The sequence below is a fragment of the Callionymus lyra genome, chromosome 11, assembly GCF_982586985.1.
Source record: "Callionymus lyra chromosome 11, fCalLyr1.hap1.1, whole genome shotgun sequence".
In the NCBI taxonomy this organism is placed as follows: Eukaryota; Metazoa; Chordata; class Actinopteri; order Syngnathiformes; family Callionymidae; genus Callionymus; species Callionymus lyra.
Genome location: NC_141828.1, coordinates 7,013,372 through 7,037,287, shown reverse-complemented (window position 1 = coordinate 7,037,287; position 23,916 = coordinate 7,013,372). Strand labels below are relative to the sequence as shown.

The following is a 23,916-nucleotide window of genomic DNA, read 5'->3' as shown; positions in this document are numbered from 1 at the left end:
ATGCACGTGTGTGTCGTCACTGTGAGCGTCATGAGTAGGATGATGCATGTGTGTCGTCACTGTGAGCGTCATGAGTAGGATGATGCACGTGTGTCGTCACTGTGAGCGTCATGAGTAGGATGATGCACGTGTGTCGTCACTGTGAGCGTCATGAGTAGGATGATGCACGTGTGTCGTCACTGTGAGCGTCATGAGTAGGATGATGCACGTGTGTCGTCACTGTGAGCGTCATGAGTAGGATGATGCACATGTGTGTCGTCACTGTGAGCGTCATGAGTAGGATGATGCACGTGTGTCGTCACTGTGAGCGTCATGAGTAGGATGATGCATGTGTGTGTCGTCACTGTGAGCATCATGAGTAGGATGATGCACGTGTGTGTCCTCACTGTGAGCGTCATGAGTAGGATGATGCACGAGTGTGTCGTCACTGTGAGCGTCATGAGTAGGATGATGCACGAGTGTGTCGTCACTGTGAGCGTCATGAGTAGGATGATGCACGTGTGTGTCGTCACTGTGAGCGTCATGAGTAGGATGATGCACGAGTGTGTCGTCACTGTGAGCGTCATGAGTAGGATGATGCACGAGTGTGTCGTCACTGTGAGCGTCATGAGTAGGATGATGCACGAGTGTGTCGTCACTGTGAGCGTCATGAGTAGGATGATGCACGAGTGTGTCGTCACTGTGAGCGTCATGAGTAGGATGATGCACGAGTGTGTCGTCACTGTGAGCGTCATGAGTAGGATGATGCACGTGTGTGTCGTCACTGTGAGCGTCATGAGTAGGATGATGCACGTGTGTGTCGTCACTGTGAGTGTCATGAGTAGGATGATGCACGTGTGTCGTCACTGTGAGCGTCATGAGTAGGATGATGCACGTGTGTGTCGTCACTGTGAGCGTCATGAGTAGGATGATGCACGTGTGCGTCGTCACTGTGAGCGTCATGAGTAGGATGATGCACGTGTGTGTCGTCACTGTGAGCGTCATGAGTAGGATGATGCACGTGTGTGTCGTCACTGTGAGCGTCATGAGTAGGATGATGCACGTGTGTGTCGTCACTGTGAGCGTCATGAGTAGGATGATGCACGTGTGTCGTCACTGTGAGCGTCATGAGTAGGATGATGCACGTGTGTGTCGTCACTGTGAGCGTCATGAGTAGGATGATGCACGTGTGTGTCGTCACTGTGAGCGTCATGAGTAGGATGATGCACGTGTGTCGTCACTGTGAGCGTCATGAGTAGGATGATGCACGTGTGTGTCGTCACTGTGAGCGTCATGAGTAGGATGATGCATGTGTGTGTCGTCACTGTGAGCGTCATGAGTAGGATGATGCACGTGTGTGTCGTCACTGTGAGCGTCATGAGTAGGATGATGCACGTGTGTGTCGTCACTGTGAGCGTCATGAGTAGGATGATGCACATGTGTGTCGTCACTGTGAGCGTCATGAGTAGGATGATGCACGTGTGTGTCGTCACTGTGAGCGTCATGAGTAGGATGATGCATGTGTGTGTCGTCACTGTGAGCGTCATGAGTAGGATGATGCACGTGTGTGTCGTCACTGTGAGCGTCATGAGTAGGATGATGCACGTGTGTGTCGTCACTGTGAGCGTCATGAGTAGGATGATGCACGTGTGTGTCGTCACTGTGAGCGTCATGAGTAGGATGATGCACGTGTGTGTCGTCACTGTGAGCGTCATGAGTAGGATGATGCACGTAAGTGTCGTCACTGTGAGTGTCATGAGTAGGATGATGCACGTGTGTGTCGTCACTGTGAGCATCATGAGTAGGATGATGCACGAGTGTGTCGTCACTGTGAGCGTCATGAGTAGGATGATGCACGTGTGTGTCGTCACTGTGAGCGTCATGAGTAGGATGATGCACGTGTGTGTCGTCACTGTGAGCGTCATGAGTAGGATGATGCACGTGTGTGTCGTCACTGTGAGCGTCATGAGTAGGATGATGCACGTGTGTGTCGTCACTGTGAGCGTCATGAGTAGGATGATGCATGTGTGTGTCGTCACTGTGAGCGTCATGAGTAGGATGATGCACGAGTGTTTGAAACTTCACAGGAACAGTCGTCTGACGGATGAATGTTAAGATGCAACATTAAATATTTAAAACACTCGCTGTGACCAGAAACAACCTCTCAATCACCAGAGTGCAGCGACCGCACCGTGGTGTGTTGACACAGTTACACACTTGAGTGTGTTGATCTTAAACTGCTGCACATCGTCAGATCCAAGGTTTAACGTCTTCAGATCATTTTGTGTGTTTCTGCTCAGAGACCACTTGTTTTGTGTGTCTCTCTCCCACAATGACGTGATGATTGTGTGTTTGTGTCTCTCTCCCGCAATGACATGACGATTGTGTGTCGCTGTCCCACAATGACGTGATGATTGTTAGGTTGTGTGTCTCTCTCCCGCAATGACGTGATGATTGTTAGGTTGTGTGTCTCAGTCCCAGGGGGACGTGATGGTTGTGTGTTTGTGTTTCTCTGTCCCACAATAACGTGATGATTGTGTATTTGTGTGTCTCTGTCCACTATGACTTGATGATTGTGTGTTTGTCTGTCCCATGAGGACTTGATGATTGTTTGTTTGTGTGTCTCTGTCCACTATGACTTGATGATTGTGTGTTTGTGTGTCCCATGAGGACTTGATGATTGTGTATTTGTGTGTCTCTGTCCACTATGACTTGATGATTGTGTGTTTGTGTGTCCCATGATGACTTGATGATTGTGTGTTTGTGTGTCCCATGATCACTTGATGATTGTGTGTTTGTGTGTCTCTGTCCACTATGACTTGATGATTGTGTGTTTGTGTGTCTCTGTCCATTATGACTTGATGATTGTGTGTTTGTGTGTCTCTGTCCACTATGACTTGATGATTGTGTGTTTGTGTGTCTCTGTCCACTATGACTTGATGATTGTGTGTTTGTGTGTCTCTGTCCATTATGACTTGAGGATTGTGTATCTATGTGTCCCATGATGACCTGATGATTGTGTGTTTCTGACCCACAATGACGTGATGATTGTGTGTTTGTGTGTCCCACCATGACTTGATGATTGTGTGTTTTTGTGTCTCTGTCCACGATGATTGAATTATTGTGTGTATGTGTGTCTCTGTCCCACAATAACGTGATGATTGTGTATTTGTGTGTCTCTGTCCACTATGACTTCCAGGTTGTGTATTTGTGTGTCCAATGATGACCTGATGATTGTGTGTTTCTGACCCACGTTGACTTGACAGTTGTATGTTTGTGTCTCTCTGCCCGACAACAACGTTACGATTTTGTGTTTATTGAACTCTTTAAAGCATCAGCCTCGAATTCATTGTGTTGTATCTGTTAATGTGCGTCATGCAGCAGAGGCTGCGGTAACACAACCTTACATGGACCGACAACTTCATCCTCACAAACTTTTACGCTCAGACGTGTGGTCGTAATGTTCTGCTACAAAAACACGACAAAGGTTTGTCATTGTTACTAGGAGCAGCTCTCACTTTCCTCTCAACACACACACCCCTGTTGTCCATCACTACACACTCTCACACACCCTCTCTCTCTCTGGCTGTAATAGGAGTGTGACAGCCGTGATCAATAACCAAGGAAACTATTAAAGTGTTAAGCTCCTGGTTAAAGGATGGTTCTGCTGAAAGTCCACTGGTCAGCACCACTTTCCTCCATCATGATTGTTCACTTTCTTGTGTGTCTCCAGACAAGAGACGACGCCGAGACTCACCCACGGTGGTGAAGACGGTGCAGCAGAAGAACATGGACCCGAAGAAGGTCCATCGATCGGGTCTCTGAAACCAGATGGATTTAAACTTGTGCGTCATGTGACCCTCCACTTCTCTGATGATGCGGCCGGGCGAGGTTCCGTTCTCTGAAGACGAGAGAGGAAGCCGAGTTCAGTGTCGCACGGATAAGAGCTGAGCCAGGAGGCCGACGCTCTTCTCAATCGTCAGTCGACCGAGAGTAGAGGGCCGACACCCTCCAATCACTCCGGAAATAAAACAGCGATTTTAATTAAATTTTGCAAACGATGGTGTTTTGATGAGTTGAATTTTATACAAGTTTTATTACTTTTACACTCAACTTACCTGAAACAATAATTCACAAAAGCTTTAGACTTTCTTTATTGTTATTGCACAGAAAAACACAGCAATGAAAAACTGGCAATGAAATTTCGTTGCTTAGCAACCGTTTAAAAAAACACAGCATAGGTTGATCCTATAAATCTAAATATGAATAAGTTATAAATAGAGCAATATAATATAAACAGAATAAATAAATGTTTTAAATACTGCATATAATAAATGTATATAAAAGTATAAATATAAATAAGTAAAAAATAGTGCAATGTATATATAATGCCATCAGACTCTTCAACCTGCATCATCCCATCCTTTCTAACGATTTATATATTTTTTTAATATTTTTATTTTATTTTATTCTATTTTTTTATTTTATTTTTTTCCCTTTTTTATATTTACATATGTTTCAGTATATTTTAGACTGTACATAACTTGCATGCCTCTGTGTTCTATCTCTTTGTAACATATTCTGGAGCTGCTGAACTGTGAATTTCTCTAAGGAGATCAATAAAGTATCTATCTATCTATAAATAGAAGAGATAAATATTTTTTTTAATATTGCATATAATAAATGTATATAAAAGTATAAATATAAATAAGTAAAAAATAGTGCAATGTATATATATAAATAGAAGAGATAAATAATGTTTTAAATAGTGCATTGCTCGAAGTTATGTATCATTCAACAGCAACTTAATAATAATAAATTAAATTAAACTCACTACAAATATAATTCAAATAAATCATCCAAAAATAAGTTAATGTTTATTTTAAATGTTAAATCCGAGCGAAACTTACATTAATGACACGTTAAAACGATGAAATAAAAACATTAAGTTGTTGTTTTTGACGTTTTTTTGCTGTTATTTCTACATTTATATTTCAATAACCAGTGAAAACTAGGATCAAAAATCACCATGAAAGTGAAATGAAAGCACGAGATCCTACCCGAGAGTTCCTGGACTCTCCTGATGACCAGTTCCAAGAAGCAGTGGTACTCCTTCTCGGTGCTGGACTCCGTGCCCCCCTCGATGTGCTGGAACATCAGCGCCCCCAGAGCCGCGTACCCCACCAGGGCGAGCCAGAGCAGGAGGTGCGGCAGGAGCCGGAACAGCCGAGATGTCAGCCTCCTCCTCTGCTTCTCCACGCACATCATCCTCGTCTGCCTCCACACGAGCTGAGGACGGATGCCGAGGCGCTGTGAACCCCCGGGGGACTCCGAGACTGACGCCCTCCGGCCACAGGGCGAGGGTGGAGGTCTGGTTCTGGAGGAGGAGGCGACTGGATCTAGAACAAACAATCTGTTTGTTTAACGCCGACGGCGTTTTATCCCACGCTGTAGTTGGACCGCGAACGCCTCATTTACTAACTATTTGAAGGAAAAGCGAAAGGAAAGTAAAGTGACGTCAGAGATCTTGGGGCGGTCAACAGGACGATAAGTGGTTGAGTGACGTCACTGAAAAGAGTCCACGTGTGTCCCAGCTGTCCAGGGCAACAGCAAAAGATACAATAATAGAAGAGTTCTGAGATCAAGCATTTGTTGTGTCACTAAGAACTGGTGTCCTGGTAAGTAAGTAAGTAAGTCATTTTTATCTATATAGCGCTTTTCCAGACCAGGGTCACAAAGCGCTTAAACAATCAAAACAATACTCAATAAAATGTATACTTTAAAGGTCAAGATAAAACTGATAACACAACAGGAGTTCCAGAAAATCAAGGAAAAGCCTGAACAAATAAAAAACGTCTTAAGATGTTTCTTAAAGGAGTCAGTAGACTCCATCAGTGACACACCGGCCTTGACCTCTGGTGACCCTCGCTCGAGGTCACTTCTGAACCCCTTCTTTTCACCTCATGAGCAGGAATATTGCTCGTTTTCTCTTGTTTCAGTCTTCTCCGGGTACACTTCCAACTGGGGGAGGAAACCATGATACTAAACATGTTCTATCACAAAGACACTGTTTCTTTAGACAGCAGTTGACCATTCAAAGCCTGGCAGGAGCCGAGATCTGAAGCAGGCAAGTGTCCACGCAGTTTTATTCAATTGCTCTTTTTTTTCCAGTTGGATAGTTTTTAACTAACATTACCAACCGTGACAGAAACTGAAGATTTCTTTCCAACCGTAACAGAGTAAAGGACCTTTTAAATGAGTATGTTATGATAGATAGCTTAACTTGTTAGCATTTCTAGCTGCAGCCCTTCGGATGGAAAATGTATACTTACCCTGTAATACTTTAAATAATCTGATAATTTAATTAAAACAGTTTAAATATGAAATAATTATCATTTTTAAATATAAATTGATGTGTTGTATTACAAGAAAACATTGAACGCTTTCAAATAAATCTATATCTGAAATGGAGTGAATAATGTTTCAGTTTAAGGTAAAATGTTTTTCTTCTCATATTCACTAAAGTGGATCTAGATCTAGGCTGTGAGTCGTACTTTTGATCATCTTCACTTCTGGAAGTTTCTGTCGGCCCCAGCGATGGGAGCAGCTGCTGGGATCTATATTTAGAGGGGGATCAAGGTCCTACAACAACTGGGACCCTCAGTGTAAATACCAGACTCTCAATTAAGGCAGGAGAGAATCCGTGACAGCAGTCCCTGAAGTCCTCACACAAACCCTGATGACCATACTTGGTTCAGACCTGGAGAGCTGGGGGGGAAGTCCACGTGCTCTGGTCTACAGTAAACATTTAGCATTTTAGCTCCTCCTCACTCACGCCTCAGAAGTCCTGCATGTCTTCACCTGGTGAACATTGAGTTTGATCCTCTTCGTCATCTGGATTTAGACTAATAGTAAAAACTCTTTATTTTAAATATATATCCTGCTGGTTTTGTGACCTTAAGAAACATCTAAACATTACTGAGCTGGAGAAAATAAGCTTATTTTTATTAAAGGTAAACTGGACAGATTTTAGGAGATATGAAATGTTTTGTGACTTCTGAAATGTGTCAAAATGGAGACATTTGATTTGAATTGTATCAATATAGAGCTGTGATGGACAGGTTGCTTTAGTTTTGTGTTTTCTTATTTAAAAAAAAAATCTATTTATTTTACTTGTTTTATTTAATTTCATACTGTACTTCTGTTCGCTATTTTAAACAAGTGTGTGGATTTTAATACTGATTTTATTACATCAAACTGAAGCATTGATTGACGTGATTGTGTTACAGTTGTGTTGTGATCAAACAAAAAAAAAACAGTGATACTGTATATTTGATAATCATGTCCGACACAGACACACTAATCCTCTGTCTGCACCAGTTGTGAGCAGCCGTGTAGTTTCCCAGAGAGTCAGGAGCGTTGATGAGCTGAAACTTGATTAGCAGGAGAAGTAATTGAATCCGAGCCGTCGTGGTCCGAGCAGCAGCGCGTCACACCCTCGGCTGCAATCTAATAGAGCAGCTTCTCCATGGAGAGCCGATGGTCTGATAAGCTGCCGCCCAGTTCACTCTGTCAGGCCGGGATCTCTGCGGGCAGCTCGCAAATGAGAGTGTCGGAAACTTTTGAGGAAAAATGTTTTCCACAGAAACTCAATTTAAACTGTAGCTTCAAAAACAACTGGCTGATGTTTTATTTTCTTCTGCGAGGAAAACAAGGGTCTGGAAGATAAATTCCTGAACCAGCTGAGCTCTGTTGTGTCAACAAGACATGGACTTACACTGACACAAGTCAGTCACGGATGATGATGGTGATGATGGTGATGATGATGATGATGATGATGATGATGATGATGGTGATGATGATGATGATGATGATGATGAAGAAGATGATGATGATTATGATGATTATGATGATGATGATGATGATGATGATGATTATGATGATGATGATTATGATGATGATGATGATTATGATGATGATGATGATGATGATGATGATGATGATGATGATGATGATGAAGAAGATGATGATGATTATGATGATGATTATGATGATGATGATGATGATGATTATGATGATGATGATGATGATGATGATGATGATGATGATTATGATGATGATGATTATGATGATGATTATGATGATTATGATGATGATGATGATGATGATGATGATTATGATGATGATGATGATGATTATGATGATGATGATGATGATGATGATGATGATGATGATGATGATGATTATGATGATGATGATGATGGTGATGATGATGATTATGATGATTATGATGATGATGATGATGATGATGATGATGATGATGATGATGATGATGATTATGATGATGATGATTATGATGATTATGATGATGATGATGATGGTGATGATGATGATTATGATGATTATGATGATGATGATGATGATGATGATGATGATGATGATTATGATGATTATGATGATGATGATGATGATTATGATGATTATGATGATGATGATGATTATGATGATGATGATTATGATGATGATGATGATTATGATGATTATGATGATGATTATGATGATGATGATGATTATGATGATTATGATGATTATGATGATGGTGATGATGATGATTATGATGATTATGATGATGATGATTATGATGATGATGATGATGATTATGATGATGATTATGATGATGATGATGATTATGATGATTATGATGATGATGATGATTATGATGATGATTATGATGATGATGGTGATTATGATGATGATGATGATGAAGATGGTGAATATGAAGATGATGATCATGATGACGATGATAAAGATTGTGATAAAAAAGATGATGATGATGATGAGGATGAGGATTGTCTTATAAAGATGGTGATGATGACAATGATGAAGATTGTGATGATGATGATGACGATGACAATGATGAAGATTGTGATGAAGAAGATGATGATGATGAAGATGGTGATGGTGAAGATGATGATGATGATGATGATGAAGAATATGATGATGACAATGATGAAGATTGTGATGATGATGATGACGATGACAAGTATGAAGATTGTGATGAAGAAGATGATGATGATGATGATGGTGAAGATGAAAATGAAGATTGTGATGTTAATGATGAATATGATGCAGATCCAAACAATTCAATTCCATTCAATTCCATTCCATTCCATTCAATTCAACTAAATTCAAGTTCAAGTGAGTTCAGGTTATGATGAGCAGTATGATGATGAGGAGGAGGAGGAGGAGGAGGAGGAGGAGGAGGAGGAGGAGGAGGAGGAGGAGGAGGAGGAGGAGGAGGAGGAGGAGGAGGAGGAGGATGACAGTGATAATGATGCAGATGATGCTGGTATGAAGATAAAGATGTTGATGCTGCTGCTGCTGCAGATCAATATGATGATGAAGACGGTTGTGATGGCCGCATTATCTCTGCTTCCTGGATTTCTTCTTCTCCATCACCTTCCTCACCATCTCCAGAATCTTCTCCTTGTTGTTGAGTATGTTGTAGGACACCAGCTTCACGAGAGCGTCGTAGTCCTCCGGCGAGTACGTGAAGTTGAGGGTCGCGAACGGCGAGTCAGAGGTGCTGACGTCCACCTGCCCGGCCAGAAGCTCCGCCTCCGTCTGCCTCTTCACCCCTGCAGAGAAGACCTTGTTTCAGTGCGAGGTCACATGAGGTCACGCTGTTGGAAATATTTTCATGATGATACTCAACAGCTCTGTATCCACTAAAAATAATTATAATGCTTTATATTTTATCTGTGTGTAAAATAAAATAGTTTATTTAAAATACTTACAAATATCATGCAAATATTCACAGCGTTTATTTATTTTTTTGTTGCATAAAACTTCTGCCGCTAGATGGCAGCAGTCATAAATCCTCCAGTCCTTTCATGACTGAGGACGAGAGGATACACTGGACTCCGGCAGCTTTTAAAGCTGATGTTTGGACTTTTTTTGTGATTTGAAAACAAATGGAATCAGTTACGACTTCCTCAAGAGTCATGTGGTCTGTAAATACTACAACACCAGAGTCAAGTACTGGACAATACTACACATATATCCTTGATACTACAGTATCACTATATTAACAACAAATACACAGCGTTAGTGGTGACCGACCACTTCTACTCACCAGGTCTGCTAAAGTCTTTGTAGCTGATGTTGACCAGCGGGAAGTGGATGACGACCGGAGCCTCAGGGTTCTCCTCGTCCTCCAGGATGTAGACCTCCTTCAGCGGCTCCTTCTCCAGAGCATCGAAGTCCGCTTTAGGGAAGGGGATCCCGTGGTCCTCGCAGTACCCCGCCGTCCTCCTCATGACCTGCATCATCACACAAAGTCTCAGAGGGGTCGATGACTCCGGTGCGACCTTGACCTCACTGACCTTGATCAGGTCCCAGGCGTAGCTCAGGGACAGGATCAGGTCCACGTCCCTCTCGGGGCGCAGGATGGGGACACAGCCGATGTTGATGTCGTGACCCGAGTCCACCAGGTGGAGCGTGGGGTCGTGCGGGGTCAGGTTGTTGGGGAAGGCGTCAGGGTGAGTTTCTGGTGGGAGAGAAACAATCATTTAAAACTTTAACGTTCTGATCCAGACACTGGACCCGCGTCAGATTGTCTTTGGCTCCCCCTATCGTAAGAACTAGGTAACTGCAATAGTGTGTAACCTGCATTAACACAAGCTCTTGTCAGTTTGAACTCTAGGATGGGAATTTATTTCAACTGCTCAACTGATTTGTCTTTTTTATGGAAGTATATCAGCGCCATCAGAATATTGAATGGTTGAATTTAACATTTACAATGTTGAAACTTTAAATACTTATTTATGAAATGTTTTTTAAGCATTCAGTTGTTTTTTATATATTGACATTTTATACTTCTTTATATTGTTATAGAATTTAAAAATATATATAATTAAATTAAAAAAAGAAGACTTTTTTTACATGTGATATTTAATTTTAATTGTTTAAAAAATGCAATTTATAAATTCAATATATTTGGCTCCGTAGCCTTTAAAATGCAATATAGAAATGTATAATTGTACCACCAGGTTAGAGCTACTGAGCTCCTAATACAAAGACATTTCAATAGAATGATTGAACATTTAAATTGTCAAATTCAATTTAGTACTCTCATGTAACTGATATACTTCCATACACTGGAGCTGATCTCGTATCAGATTGTCTCAGAGTGACCACAATGTCGCGTCCTTTACCACACACTGCATGTGCGTTCTTAAAAATATAAGAAAATATTCTTTAATAATTAGAAGAATAATATCAAACTCTATGTGTAAAAAATGTCTATGTTTAGAAAATTAAGAAAAACCTTAAACATTTAAATTATTGAATTGAAATACTTAAAAAATGTCAAAGTGGTCAAAGGAGAAAAAGTTGGTAATTCAACGACCTTCTGAGATGAACGTGTCCACTGACCTTTCCAGGCCTGGAAGTTTTTGTGTTTGCTGTAGTCTTTGTGCAGCGCAAGGCCGCTGAGGTAGTTGTAAGCTTCAGCGATGGCCGGCCGGTTCTTCAAGAAGTACGTGAGCATGCTGCCGATGTAAGACTGGGGCTGGACGTCCACCGTGTCCAGGGCTTGACTCCTGGTCTCCACCTCTGTCAATAGAAGAAGAAGGTCAACATAACGCCAGTTCTTCTTCTCTTCTTGGCAACGCTCCGAGTCTCTCACCGACGTTGCTGATGTTGGGCCCCAGCCAGGGGCTCCAGGTGGGAACCGAACCAGTCACGTGTTTCCACAGAGACGTGAGACTGACGGAGATTATGCTGCTGCACATCCCTGAGGACAGAAACATGGTCACGTCAGGAGATCACGACGGCGCCGACGACTCTCACCCAGAAGGTACGGGAAGCGGATCTCTGGGATTTTCTTCACGATGTGGCCGAGGAAGAACTGGCTCCCGAAGTTCTCCGTCTGCACAAAGGCGCCGTACTTGGACAGACCGACCTCGTACGGGGTGAACTCACACCATTCTGAGGGGAAGAGACGAGGAACGTCACACTTTCTGTTCGTCTCTCCGGTCAGAACCAGACACTCACCGGACTCCGTCTCCACGCCGTCCCTCACGTTGATGGCCGTGTAGATGGGAAACGGGTTTTGACCTTCGTTCACTGTCTTCTGCTGCTCAGACAAGAGGCTGATGGTTTTCTGGACACATGAGAACATCAGCCTCTCTGTCATGAAGGTACATCAGTGCCATCAGAATATTGAATTTAAGATAAATGTTGAGACTTAAATTATTTAATAAGTTTTAGGCATTGAGTGATTATTATAATTTAATAATCATTCAAGCTGCATTATTATAATTTTTTTCTTCTAATATTCCAACAAAAAAAAAATTAATTAATGATTTTTTTCACACATTGAGTTTGATAAACTAATTCCAATTGTTGTCCAATGGACTCCATAGTGAGTCAACTTGATTTAATTAATTAAACATTTTGTCATTTGTCGCCTTTTGAATTAAATATAAAAATGTTGGTATATTTGTGCCACCAATAATACTGATGACTGAATAATACAAAAATAGTACCGAGCGAGTTCATCGAACTTTCAGCCAATTGACGACTTAAAAGAAAACAATATTGAATTTAAAATACTATAAAGTAAAAAGGATTAGGTTTAGAAAAATAATTTATTAATAATTAGAATAATCATATCAAACTCTATGTGTAAAAAAAAAAGGATTTTGAAAATATATATATTTTCTTAACTTTCAACATTTAAATGATTGAATTCAAATACTTAAAAAACATTTTAAATGTAAAATGAACCCAATATTACGATGGCACTGATGACCTTTCATGTCCTTCAGACTTCCTTACATGTCCGAAGACCAGGCTCTCCAGCATGAGCCACGCCATGTCGATGATGGACACGTGGAGGCCGCTGTCTCTCTTGGCCGCCAGCTCCTCTCTGTAGTAGGACAGCTTCTCAGGGGAGAAGAGGCTCATGAAGCTCTTGGTCATCTGCTTCTTGATCTCCGAGATCAGGTCAGTCATCTTCTTCTGGGACCAGAAGGCCTCCTGGTAGAGAGTGGCCATCGCCCTGTTTAGGCAGGAAAGATTCATCACTGAGTCACGCCTCAGGTCTCCAACTCTGCTGCACCAACCAGGTAGAACCCGACACCCCGGTCAGGTAGGTGACGGCGTCCAGCAGCCCGATGTCCTGCAGGGCTTTCAGATGACCCAGCAGACCCGTCATGGCCCTCGAACCTCCACCAGAGCCCACCACTGCTATGATCGGGAGCTGGGACCGAAGCAAAACTCTCTGCTCATTCCAGATTCTGGTCCACAAGTCTTTAAAACCACTGACCTCGTCTGGACGACCGACAGCTTCAGGACCGAAAAGCTTCTGCAGAGCTTCAGAGACGATCAGCTTCCTCTTCTCCAGAAAGTCCTTCTCCTGCTGAGGAATGTCGGTGTCGACTCGGACCGCCAGGAATTCTTCCTCGCTGCTGCTTGTAAAGATCAGTAGAACCCATGATGATGTTTCACTCTTGACCCTCACAACGACACACGTTACCTCTCCTTTGTTTCTAGATCTAGATCCACCGTTTCCTGAGCGGAGAGAACAGGGAAATGTTTAAACACAAACCACAAACTGAGCTGATCTTTGGAAAAGTTGATCAATGGATCGACTCGTCGGATCAGTGCAGGTCTCACCTCATCAATGACGAGCGACACTTTTGTGGAGAACTTTGGAGGAAGATGATGGAGAGGAGCCGCACTTTCTATCAGTCCAGCAGGAACGACGCCCACACTCTGAAGGAGAGAAACACCAGAGAGACGCTCACGGGTCTCCTTCATCACACTTTCATTGCTCAGTCCGAGTGTTAACAAGAGTCGTTTTACAAATTGTTATTTCAATTGTAATCATAGTCGTCTCTGTTCTTGTTTTAGCTGTTGTTGTAAAAGTAGTTGTACTAATAGTTGTTGTTTTTTTTACCAACATTTGTTGTCATTGTTGAAAAAAGCTGTGGTAGTTATTGTTGTTGTAGTAGTAGTTGTTGTCATTGTTGTAGAAAAAGAAGTGGTCGTGGAAGACGTTCTAGTAGTAGTAGTTAACATTGTTGTAGTGGAAGAAGATGTAGTTGCTGTCATTGTTGTAGTAGACAAAAATTGTTGCAGTACTTGTTGTCGTAAAGTAAGTTGCAGTAGTTGTTGTAGTATACGAAGAAGTTGTAGTTGTAGTAGTTGTGATTGTTGTAATAGAAAAAGTTGTAGTAGTAGTTTTTCTCTTTGTTGTAGTAGAAGAGTTTGTAGTTGTAGTAGTTGTCGTTGTGGTAGGTGGTTGTATAAGTTGTTGTTGTTGTAGAAGAAGTAGTCTTTGTTGTAGTAGTAGATAAAGTTGTAGCAGTAGTTTTTCTGGTTGTTGTACTAGATGAAGTTGTACTTGCATAACTTGTTGTTGTAGTAGAAAGAGTTGTAGTAGTTGTAGTAGAAGATGTTGTAGTAGTTGTCATTATAGTAGAAGACGTTTTAGTTGTAGTTGTTGTCCTTGTTGTAGTACAATAAGTTTTTGTAGTTGTAGTAGAATATGTAGTAGTAGTTGTCGTTGTAGTAGAAGAAGTTGTAGTTGTTGTAGTGGAAGATGTTTTAGTTGTAGTAGTTGTCGTTGTAGTAGAAGATGTTTTGGTAGTAGTTCTGGTAGAATAAGTTGTAGTTGTAGTAGAAGATGTTGTAGTAGTTTTGGTAGAATACGTTGTAGTTGTAGTAGAAGATGTTGTAGTAGTTCTGGTAGAATATGTTGTAGTTGTAGTAGAAGATGTTGTAGTAGTTCTGGTAGAATAAGTTGTAGTTGTAGTAGCAGATGTTGTAGTAGTTTTGGTAGAATACATTGTAGTTGTAGTAGAAGATGTTGTAGTAGTTCTGGTAGAATATGTTGTAGTTGTAGTAGAAGATGTTGTAGTAGTTTTGGTAGAATACATTGTAGTTGTAGTAGAAGATGTTGTTGTAGTTCTGGTAGTATAAGTTGTAGTTGTAGAAGAAGATGTTGTAGTAGTTCTGGTAGAATACGTTGTAGTTGTAGTAGAAGATGTTGTAGTAGTTCTGGTAGAATACGTTGTAGTAGAAGATGTTGTAGTAGTTCTGGTAGAATACGTTGTAATAGAAGATGTTGTCTCACCGTCAATCCCAACTCTGTGTCCAAGTCTCTGTTGATGTGGTATCTGAGCTTAGAGGAGGCTCTGAAGACCTCCGGCTGGGCCCCTCTGACCTGGAAGACTTTGTCACCTGATGACACGAACACACAGAAATGTCACGATGAAGGTGGAGTCGACGGAAGCACACGTACTGTGGCGCTGCAGCTGCTCCGAGTTGATCTCCAGAGCCGAGAAAGGTGCCGCCTGTGGAGCAAAGCTGAGTGAAGGCCAGAAACATCAACTCCTCTGTGGCTCAATCATTCATACCACGACGATTCCATTGCTGAGATACTCGCTGGGAGGATCGTCGCTGCAGAGGAAACACAAAGTGCACTTTAAAGCGACGACAAGAATGTCATCCAGAGCGAGTGTTACCTCGGCAGGAGCTCCAGGTCCAACGACAGTGTTTTGTTGATCTGCAAACACACAAACAAGCTTTGGATGACTTGGAAGAATCTCTAACTGAGGAATAGTCCTCCCCCTAGTGTTAGCATGTTAGCATGACAAGACAAGAGGTCATAACCGATGGACTTAAGGGTTCTATCCCTCCAGCTGAGGCTCTGCAGGACCAGACCTAACCCTAGAGTTGACACCGACGACCTCTCACCTCAGCATCGATGTTGAATATCTTTGTCTCCTTCTGTCCGACGCTGAGGTTGCTGAGGTCGAACAGGAGGGTGGAGATGTGGTTGTCATGTGCCAGCGAGTCCTCGTCGTACAGCTGGACCTGAAGGACATTCTGCACAGAGAGGAATCGGACGTCAGCGCCGAGTCAGCGGGTCTCACAGGTCCCACAGGACCCCACCTTGACGAGCTCGGGGACCCTGAAGGACACCGTCTCGTTCCAGGCCGGCTCGTCCGTGTTGGACAGGGTCTTGGTCCTGAACTCTCGGGTGGTGGCGGTGGGCAGGGACAGGATGACGTAGCAGTCCGACGCAGTGTCTGAAACCAGCAGGAGACGTCGAGAAGGTTTCGCTCCTGGCGTGAGTGAGGAGAGGAGAACTCACAGAAGTCTTTGCTGTGAGGGATGCTGGCCTGGACCACAGTGACGTTGAAGGTCTGGTAGGACACCACTTCCTTCTGTGGAACGTCCACAGGATTCATGAGGAAAAAGCTTGACTGTGAAGATTTAACTTCGACAGTGATGTGCGACAAGAACAGAATGGTTTTTGAACTTCATGTTGTGGTACTTGAGACGGTCTAGAGTTTTTTTCAGTCTCGTATTGGTCTCTATGAATGTGTTGTCTTGACCTCGAGCTGAGCGTACTTGAGATTTCTGTTCAAGACCAGTCGGATTCACTCGCCACTTTAAGAGGAAGGTTTTACAAACATTTTTAAAACAGGAAACGCTCAATAATTCATTTAGTTTTGACAGGGTCTGAGTTCTCTCAGACTTAAAGTTTAAGTTGTTATGACTTTAACTAAACTTGTGTCATTCATTGACATTATTGTTCATCATTGATCGCTGTAAAATCATTTAGTCATGAGATCTGGAAGATTTAAGAAGGCCCGAAATAATAACCTTAGGTAAATTAACCACTTTTTTTTAACTATTGCTCCCCAACCTTTTCTATTTTCTATTTCTGTGTGAATGTTTTTCACACAAATCAAACAAAAATATTTATGGGGTGAGAGGGTGGAAGAATGAAAGATGTATATATTACATTTAAAGCTAAGTTAAATTGTTAAACTGGCTTCCAGTTTCTTTCAGGATCAACTTTAAAATTCTGGTTCTTACTTTCAGATCTATTCATGGTCAGACCTTCCATCAGTGATCTGATCCAGACTTACACCCCAGCTCGGGCTCTGAGGTCTGTGGATCAGAATCTACTGATGGTTCCTGAACACGCTTCAGGACCAGAGGAGAGAAATCCTTCCAGGCTGTTGATCCTAAGCTTTGGAACGATCTTCCTCTCTTTGCGCTTGATGGATCTACTGACTCCTTTAAGAAAAATATTGTTTTGATTGTTTAAGTGCTTTGTGACCCTGGTCTGGAAAAGCGCTATATAAATAAAAATGACTTACTTACTTACTTATGTGTTCACACATGCTCGCGACTTTTTTGTGTAAATAATTATTGTATATAATTTTCATTTATAAATAAGTTACGTTAAAGGATAATTATTATGTTTTGACTTTTATTTTGTTCCCCCACAGTGATCAAGTCCAGACCTGTGTGCCAGATAAAATAATTGGGTTGTTGTTGGCTTTCTCATTCCTTCCTTTGAATTATTCTTGTTGGACTTTTTGTATTTTTCGCCCCTTTAGTTTGTTGTTGTTTAGCGATTGTTTTGACCTCCTTGTTTTATTTTCTGTTGTCAGGCTCCCTGTTGTTTCCTTTGTTTCCTGATTTATTCCCCAGTTCTGTTTTTTTTTTACTTTTAGAGATTTTGGACTTTGGTTTTCTTTGTTCATTATTGTTGTATTGTTTTGCACTTGTTATTTATTAAATGCTTTGTTGCTTTGAAAAAACAGAAGCCACTGTCCACTGCAGACTTTTAAATATATCAAATGATCTCCTCGTTAGAAGGTGAACAAGAAACATGAGCCAACACGTGTAAAGCTACCTTGACTTGCATACTTTTAAATTCATGTATGAACAAATGTAGTTTTGTATGGCGGTTAATTCACTTTAACTTCGAGCTTCAAGCACAAGGAAATACGATAGTTTTTTCGAGTGAAGATGTAACTATTTCATTATGATGACAATCTATTGAGGCTCAAATGAGAAGAAGTTGACTTCACTTGTCTTTCTTCTTCAATGTCAATTCACGGGTTCCGTAGTTTTTAAGTAATACTGTTATAAATGAGTGAGGCGGGCGTTACCTTCAGTCGCAGGTTTTGCGGGCGAGTCACAGGTTTATTGATGCTAACGAACAAAAGAGAAAAAGGATGAGGTTTTCTGTGCAAACAAACGTAGAAAAACGAATTTAATAGCGATACAAACTTTTTCTGAAGGTCAAAGTTCAGCCAGAGTTTTCCCTGCAAACACAAAAGAGGCCCATGAAACAGTTGTGTGAGAAAGTATTGATACACTTAAATAGCACAATATTAACAATAACAGCTCTGTATCTATTTTTCTGGCTTTCAAAATAATTATGTTTAAAATGATTTTGTTTTTTAATAGAGTGTGTGTAAAATAATTTAAGAAAGTTTTACAATTTACATGCAAATATTCACAGCATTTGTTAATTTTTTGTGTCGCAATTGAACTTTGAGATGCTAGATGGCAGCAGTCATTACATTCTTGGCAGCTAAAGGAACAATATCATCCCACGAGATCCGGATGATGACTGAGTACGAGAGGATACAGTGACTCCAGCAGCTTTTAAAGCTGATCTTTGGACATATTTTGTATCTTAAACGAAGGAAAGCATTTACGACTTACTTCTAGAGTCATGTGGTCTGTAAATTCTACAACACCAGAGTTAAGTACTTGACAATATTACACATATATCCTTGTTACTACACTATCACAACACCAGATTCAAGTACTCGACGATACTACACATATATCCTTGTTACTACAGTATCACAATCTATCGCAATATATACCCCACAAATACCAATATATCACAAATACATCATATTGTTGCCCCTGTTTTGTGATATGTTTTGTTTCCCGATTCACAATTATTACAGATGAACACCATGGAGGTATTTGGATGTTTTTCAGGATGATAAAGACGAAGACCACTGAGTCAGTTGCTTGATGAAAAAATGAAACGTTCATTTTTGTCTATAACTCTAAAAAGGAGCGGTTTAGTCTGAAAATAATCCCATCCCTCAGTCGACATGAGGGTGAGTAAGAAATGAGTGAAGTTTGAATTTGTGCGTAACTATGACTTTAATGTTGTTGCAGCCAGATACTGACCTGAGGTTCCACCTGAAACAACTTGGTGATGGTTTCTCCGTCGCTCACTGTACTGAGGTCGAACTTCAGAGTCCAGATCAGGTCGTCATACTGGAGCGGATCCTCGTCGTACAGCTTCAGCTCCAGGTCTCCCTTGAAATGACTCACCAATGAGAACCTGCCCAGTGGGTTTGAAGGTCAGTCGAAAGGTCAGACGCACCTGGACACGCTCTGTGAAGTTGAAGGTAAAAGTTTGGTTCCACTCCGGGCTCTTGTTGTTGGGGACGACCACCGTCTTGAAGACCCGCGAGGACACGGAGGGAAGATGGAGGGTGACGTACAAGTCGGATTCAGACACTGGAGAGAAAATACTCTCGTGATCAACACACAACAACACACACAGTTTGTGTTCCTCAGAGTGTGTTGACGTACAGTAGTCTGAGCTGAGAATGTTTTCAGCCTTCAGGACTGAAACCTTTAGAGTCCAGCTGACCGGAGACCAGTTCTGTCGAAGAGACGGGACAGTTCAGCAGGTGGATCACAAGGCAGTGGACGAGTCCATTTGATTCAGCGCCACATGAAGACACTTCTGGGCTGAGTCAACTTACAGATGCCATGCCTGGAGTGGACGAGTGGACCCGCAGCTGCAGTCGGCTCTGGAGGTTCTGCGGGTTCTTGATGGTGACAAGATGTCTGCACTCTTCGGCTCACAGACTTCTCTGTGACGCAAGCCTGTCTTCTACAGGTAAGACATGTCGAAACAAGAGGCGTACACCAAATGAATGGAGGGTAAAATAAGTACATGTTTTGGAGAGAGAAGTAGAAGAATCTGAAAAAATTGGCTTCAGGGTTTTTCAGACTGAGACAACAACCTGAAACTCAGGATTTGACAAGAAATGTTGGAAAACGAGTTAAAAAAAACTCTTCTCGGCCAAAAGACTGTAGTAATTCATGGGAAATTAAAGTGGAATAAACGACTGCAGTGACAGAGCGACCGCCTCATTAACCCTCAAATTTTGCTCATGACCACGCATGAGGCGACATAAAGATGTAAAAAGGTATTTTTTGACAGAGAAAATAAACAGAATCTTAGAGGAAATATGAATATCAGACAAAAGAGGATACAAGCTACTTTAAAATCCTTTTCCATATCGGTCAACAGGTGTTCAACAGTTGAATGTACTAGGAAAGGATGTCAAACAATCAGCAACACTTACGTTGAACGCATCTGTTAACATGTCAAAGTGTCATACGTAACCAGAATCTGTTATGCCACATAAGCGCAAGTATAAGATAAGATTATGATTTCATTCTGACGATAATGGGGGCGGGAAACTGACATGCCCGAAATACACAATTTTCATTCATAAATTCATTCATTCATTCATTCATTCATAATGTTATTGCCGTAACTGTATAAGTCAGAGCCTGCCTGGTGCGTACACGATCCAGTCCGACAGGTTTATGGAGGGTTTTGCTTGGCTCGTGTGTTTCACAGCAGCACGACACGTCGTCTCGAGCACTGATTCACGTTGCAGATCATAAATCGCCTGAAGATGACAGGTCGCCCTTCACTTAAAGAAGTTTGAAACTGTTCCTTTCTGCATGACGGAGACTTCGGTCCGTCAGCTTCAGGCTCCGTTCGAGCCTATAATAATATAATAATAATCTATCCTCTCCTGTCTGTCACTCTATGTTTTGACCAATACCACGAATGACAGCCCCTAGGTCTGGTTCTGTCCAGGTTTCTGCTTTTTAAAGCTGCTCCAGCTCTGTCACTACACCACTAAGAGTCCTTTAGCAAGAAGTGAACTCACCTGAGACAGAAGTCGGATGCGTCTCTTCACCGAATAGCTAACAGACTGTCAGTGGATTGCGAAATGGGCGTGTCCAAGATTCCTTGAATGCTGGTGGGAGTTTACCTGATGACATCGCTTTCCCTGATCCAAACATGTACAACAGGAATGTCAGGGGATTTCAGGACAAAAGGCATAATGTAGCAGATACTTGTCCAAACTACAATTGAATAGGTGTAAAAAGGTTTAGAAGTATAAAAATGTGTGTTCTGGAAACCCACAGTTGACAATTACATTTTCCCAAAGACACTAAGGGTTATTAAGGGTGATGTTCTTCTGGTCGGGAGCTGGGAATGCTACAGGCAACTTGGTTAAATGGTCCGTGAGCAAATGTCTTCGACGTTGCCAGTATCGAGAATCCAAAGAAATCCACACAAATGTGTTCCAGTGGACGGGTGGGTACGAATGAGAAGAATTTTCCTCCTGACACGAGGACAGGTGTTGAGTTTGTTTTCCACTTCATTGGCCATTTCTGGCCAAGACAATCTTGCATGCACCACACCCCGGGTCCTTTTCCATTCCAAAATTCCCTCTTTTGTTACGTAGAATTATGCAGAACTGGTGCCCGGAGGTCTTCAGGAAACACCAACTGATGTGAAACGTGGTTGTCATCCTGCCTCAGTCAATAACCGTAAGCTTGTTCAACTCTCTTAGCACGACTGGAAGGAAGTATACTAGAAATTTGGCGCCCCCCTGTGGCGAAGGACCATTTCTGGGAAAGTGTAAAAACAGATTTTACCAACTTTAAGCGTTTGTTGCTGCAATTGAATCATTTGAATCACCGCTCTGTAGCCACGGGACTGTGTTTAAAATCTGAAACAGTTGCTACCAACTGGTCTCAGGAGGATTCATCCCAACAGGTACAGACTGAACCAAAGACTGCGTGTCAGAAACAGCAAGAGCAAGTGTAAGTACTTCAAACTCAGAACCAAGAACTCCACTGTTATCTCAACATAGCCTCAAAAACAGCTGCAGCTTCACTTGTACTTTTTAAACGAACTAGGCATTTTGACAAACTCGACAAGTGTAATCACTTCAATTGGCTCTAGTCAAATACCAGTGACGTCATTACAAGGAGAACGAGGGGTGACACCACATTGACATCCTGAACATTAAACCTTAACTCAACTTTTCTGCTGTATGTTGAAGAATCTACTAAAATAAATCGTCAACTATTCCTGTTGTTCTCACTGCGGCCACATGGGGTCGCCAAAGGCCAAGTATTATCCAGTCAAGACACACGTCTCGAGTTTTGATTTTATTCGTCCGAGTCTGTTGTCAGTGTTTTCTCGCAAAAGACTGACGACTTGTCATTTTTCCAACGTTCCTTCGTCAGAGGATTTTAAGTCACGTGCCGCCCCTGGTTTGACGTTATAAGCTTGTTTTTGGAGTCAGTTAGTGTTTGCTCTTCAGTCTTTTTACTATGTTTTGTTATGACATTTACTTCTTACACCTTCTCTGGCGTCATTTTATTACTTTTTTGTTTCTTAATTTAATTTACTTCTTTTTAAATTGTATTGTGTTTTCTCCGTAACACTGATCAATCGTCTCTGCACCTTATATTCGTTTAGATCAGTCAAACTATGTTTTCACACACTGGCTTTCTTTGATGTTATTTTTTATTGTCCTCAAACCTTTTTGTAATAATTATAATACATTTATAAATTATAATAATTTCGATTATAATAATGTTGATATTTTCCAGGTTGTTTGTGTTCATTTGGAATACGGATTCCTAATAAACGACATGTTAATATAACAACGGAAAAGGTCCATTTTTTTTTTACATAATAATATCAATTATAGAGCGCAAAATTCTCTTGTATTTATTTTTCCGCTGCTCTCGGCAAGTATTTAAATTTTCCATTGAAATAATTACGATATTTATATAGACTCGCTCTTTTATTAATCCGGTAATAAAATGTATTTTTATCGCAAATGGTTTTTATTTTAGTGATTTGAAAATGTGTGTTTTAGTTTCTTCATTTAAATTAATTTTAATTTGATCTGTTTTCAAATATTAGTGAAGCCTTCAGCATAAATAATAATAAATAAATAATAAATCGACATTTACGAACAAGGTTGTTTTACATGCGTGCTATTTCTCAATTCCTAAAACGAAGTTTGCGTTGCGTGTATATTTGCGCAAATACGTAAGAGAGACGTTTATTTATTTGGTGTGCGTGCGTGTTTGCGCGAGTGGAAAAAAGTTGATCTGTGAATCAGGTTTATTTTCTCTCAACGTGTGTGTGTCATTGATTGATACTGCGTGTGTGTGGGTCTGTACACATGAATATGTGTAGTCATTTCTATTTCTTTTTAGTTTTCATTCGTGTGCGTGTGTACAATTTGTGTCTGTTGTGTGTTGTGTGTGTGTGACACTTTGAAGCAGTGAACGTCCTTGTATTAATGTGAGTTTGTGTGCTTAAAGTTAAACTAATGTGTTGATTTAAGTGTGTGTTAAATTGATCTTGGACCTTTATCGTATCATCAGTATCTGTTTATACAAAACTCTCTTTTTTAAATTTAAATATTGACATTAGAAAATGTGCTTAAGCCCCGCCCACCAAAACAAAAAGGCTTTCTTTTTCTTGAGTTTAAATCTTCTTTACCATAACCACTCCCACTCTCCTGTGATTGGTCGGGCATCAAGGTTTGTCACAGCTCCTCATGGATCTCAGAAGTCTCCACCTCCAAGGGACTCGTTGTATAAACAAAGCAGGGCGTGAATACAGTAAGTAAGTAAGTCATTTTTATTTGTATAGCGCTTTTCCAGACCAGGGTCACAAAGCGCTTAAACAATCAAAAGCAGGACGTGAAGGAGTGAAGCCTTTATTACGTCACAACGGACTCCGCTCTCGTAACCTCTCGTTCGCTGATATTTCTGACGGGGGAGAACTTTAAAAGGTAATAACTTCAAAACATCATCACAACGATAGCAACACGCACGAACACACAGGAAGCAGTGAATTGTGGGTTAGAAGTGTAGTTTCAGGTAATTGCGCGGAGTGAAGAGCAACATCATCCAATGTTAAATCAACTGTCAGAGGTCAAAGGTCAGAGAAGA

General features: G+C 41.3%; 2 protein-coding genes across 3 annotated transcripts in view; both read right to left on the bottom strand.

Annotated features, from left to right (window-relative positions):
• The window catches only part of kcnk18 (potassium channel, subfamily K, member 18), a 17,544-nt gene extending 12,297 nt beyond the window's left edge, over positions 1–5,247 (bottom strand). The window contains exons 1-2 of the mRNA XM_087803259.1: positions 5,040–5,247; positions 3,737–3,880 (exon numbers count right to left, since the gene is read on the bottom strand). Coding sequence (XP_087659385.1) covers positions 3,737–3,880; positions 5,040–5,247 — 352 coding nt within the window. The remainder of the gene's footprint in view (positions 1–3,736; positions 3,881–5,039) is intronic.
• A 2,954-nt stretch (positions 5,248–8,201) lies between these two features.
• Positions 8,202–20,931, bottom strand: pla2g4f.1 (phospholipase A2, group IVF, tandem duplicate 1). 2 transcript variants are annotated; one of them, XR_015713009.1, is made up of 27 exons: positions 20,811–20,931; positions 19,602–19,732; positions 19,426–19,498; positions 19,214–19,350; positions 19,015–19,146; positions 18,088–18,122; positions 17,967–18,009; positions 16,148–16,220; positions 15,946–16,082; positions 15,748–15,879; positions 15,516–15,556; positions 15,408–15,450; positions 15,293–15,344; positions 15,125–15,231; positions 13,663–13,761; positions 13,523–13,557; positions 13,313–13,454; positions 13,110–13,246; positions 12,823–13,045; positions 12,037–12,145; positions 11,833–11,970; positions 11,669–11,776; positions 11,416–11,595; positions 10,365–10,528; positions 10,115–10,301; positions 9,300–9,617; positions 8,202–9,227 (listed from the first exon to the last, which is right to left on the bottom strand). XR_015713009.1 is itself a non-coding variant. In XM_087802808.1 (26 exons), the coding sequence occupies exons 2-26, from the start codon at positions 19,608–19,610 to the stop codon at positions 9,403–9,405; spliced, it is 2,751 nt and encodes a 916-aa protein (XP_087658934.1). In that variant the 5' UTR covers positions 19,611–19,732; positions 20,811–20,931; the 3' UTR covers positions 8,202–9,402. The 2 variants fall into 2 exon arrangements, 1 of the variants encoding a protein (XP_087658934.1); XM_087802808.1 differs by having other exon boundaries at positions 8,202–9,617.
• Between the last annotated feature and the right edge of the window lie 2,985 nt (positions 20,932–23,916).

Coding starts and splice junctions, on each gene's coding strand:
- pla2g4f.1 (XM_087802808.1), bottom strand. Junction 13,762..15,124: donor ACACAGAGTTGGGATTGACG/GTGAGACAACAT, acceptor TCTCTCCTTCAG/AGTGTGGGCGTCGTTCCTGC. Junction 12,146..12,822: donor AGAGCCTGGTCTTCGGACAT/GTAAGGAAGTCT, acceptor TCATGTGTCCAG/AAAACCATCAGCCTCTTGTC.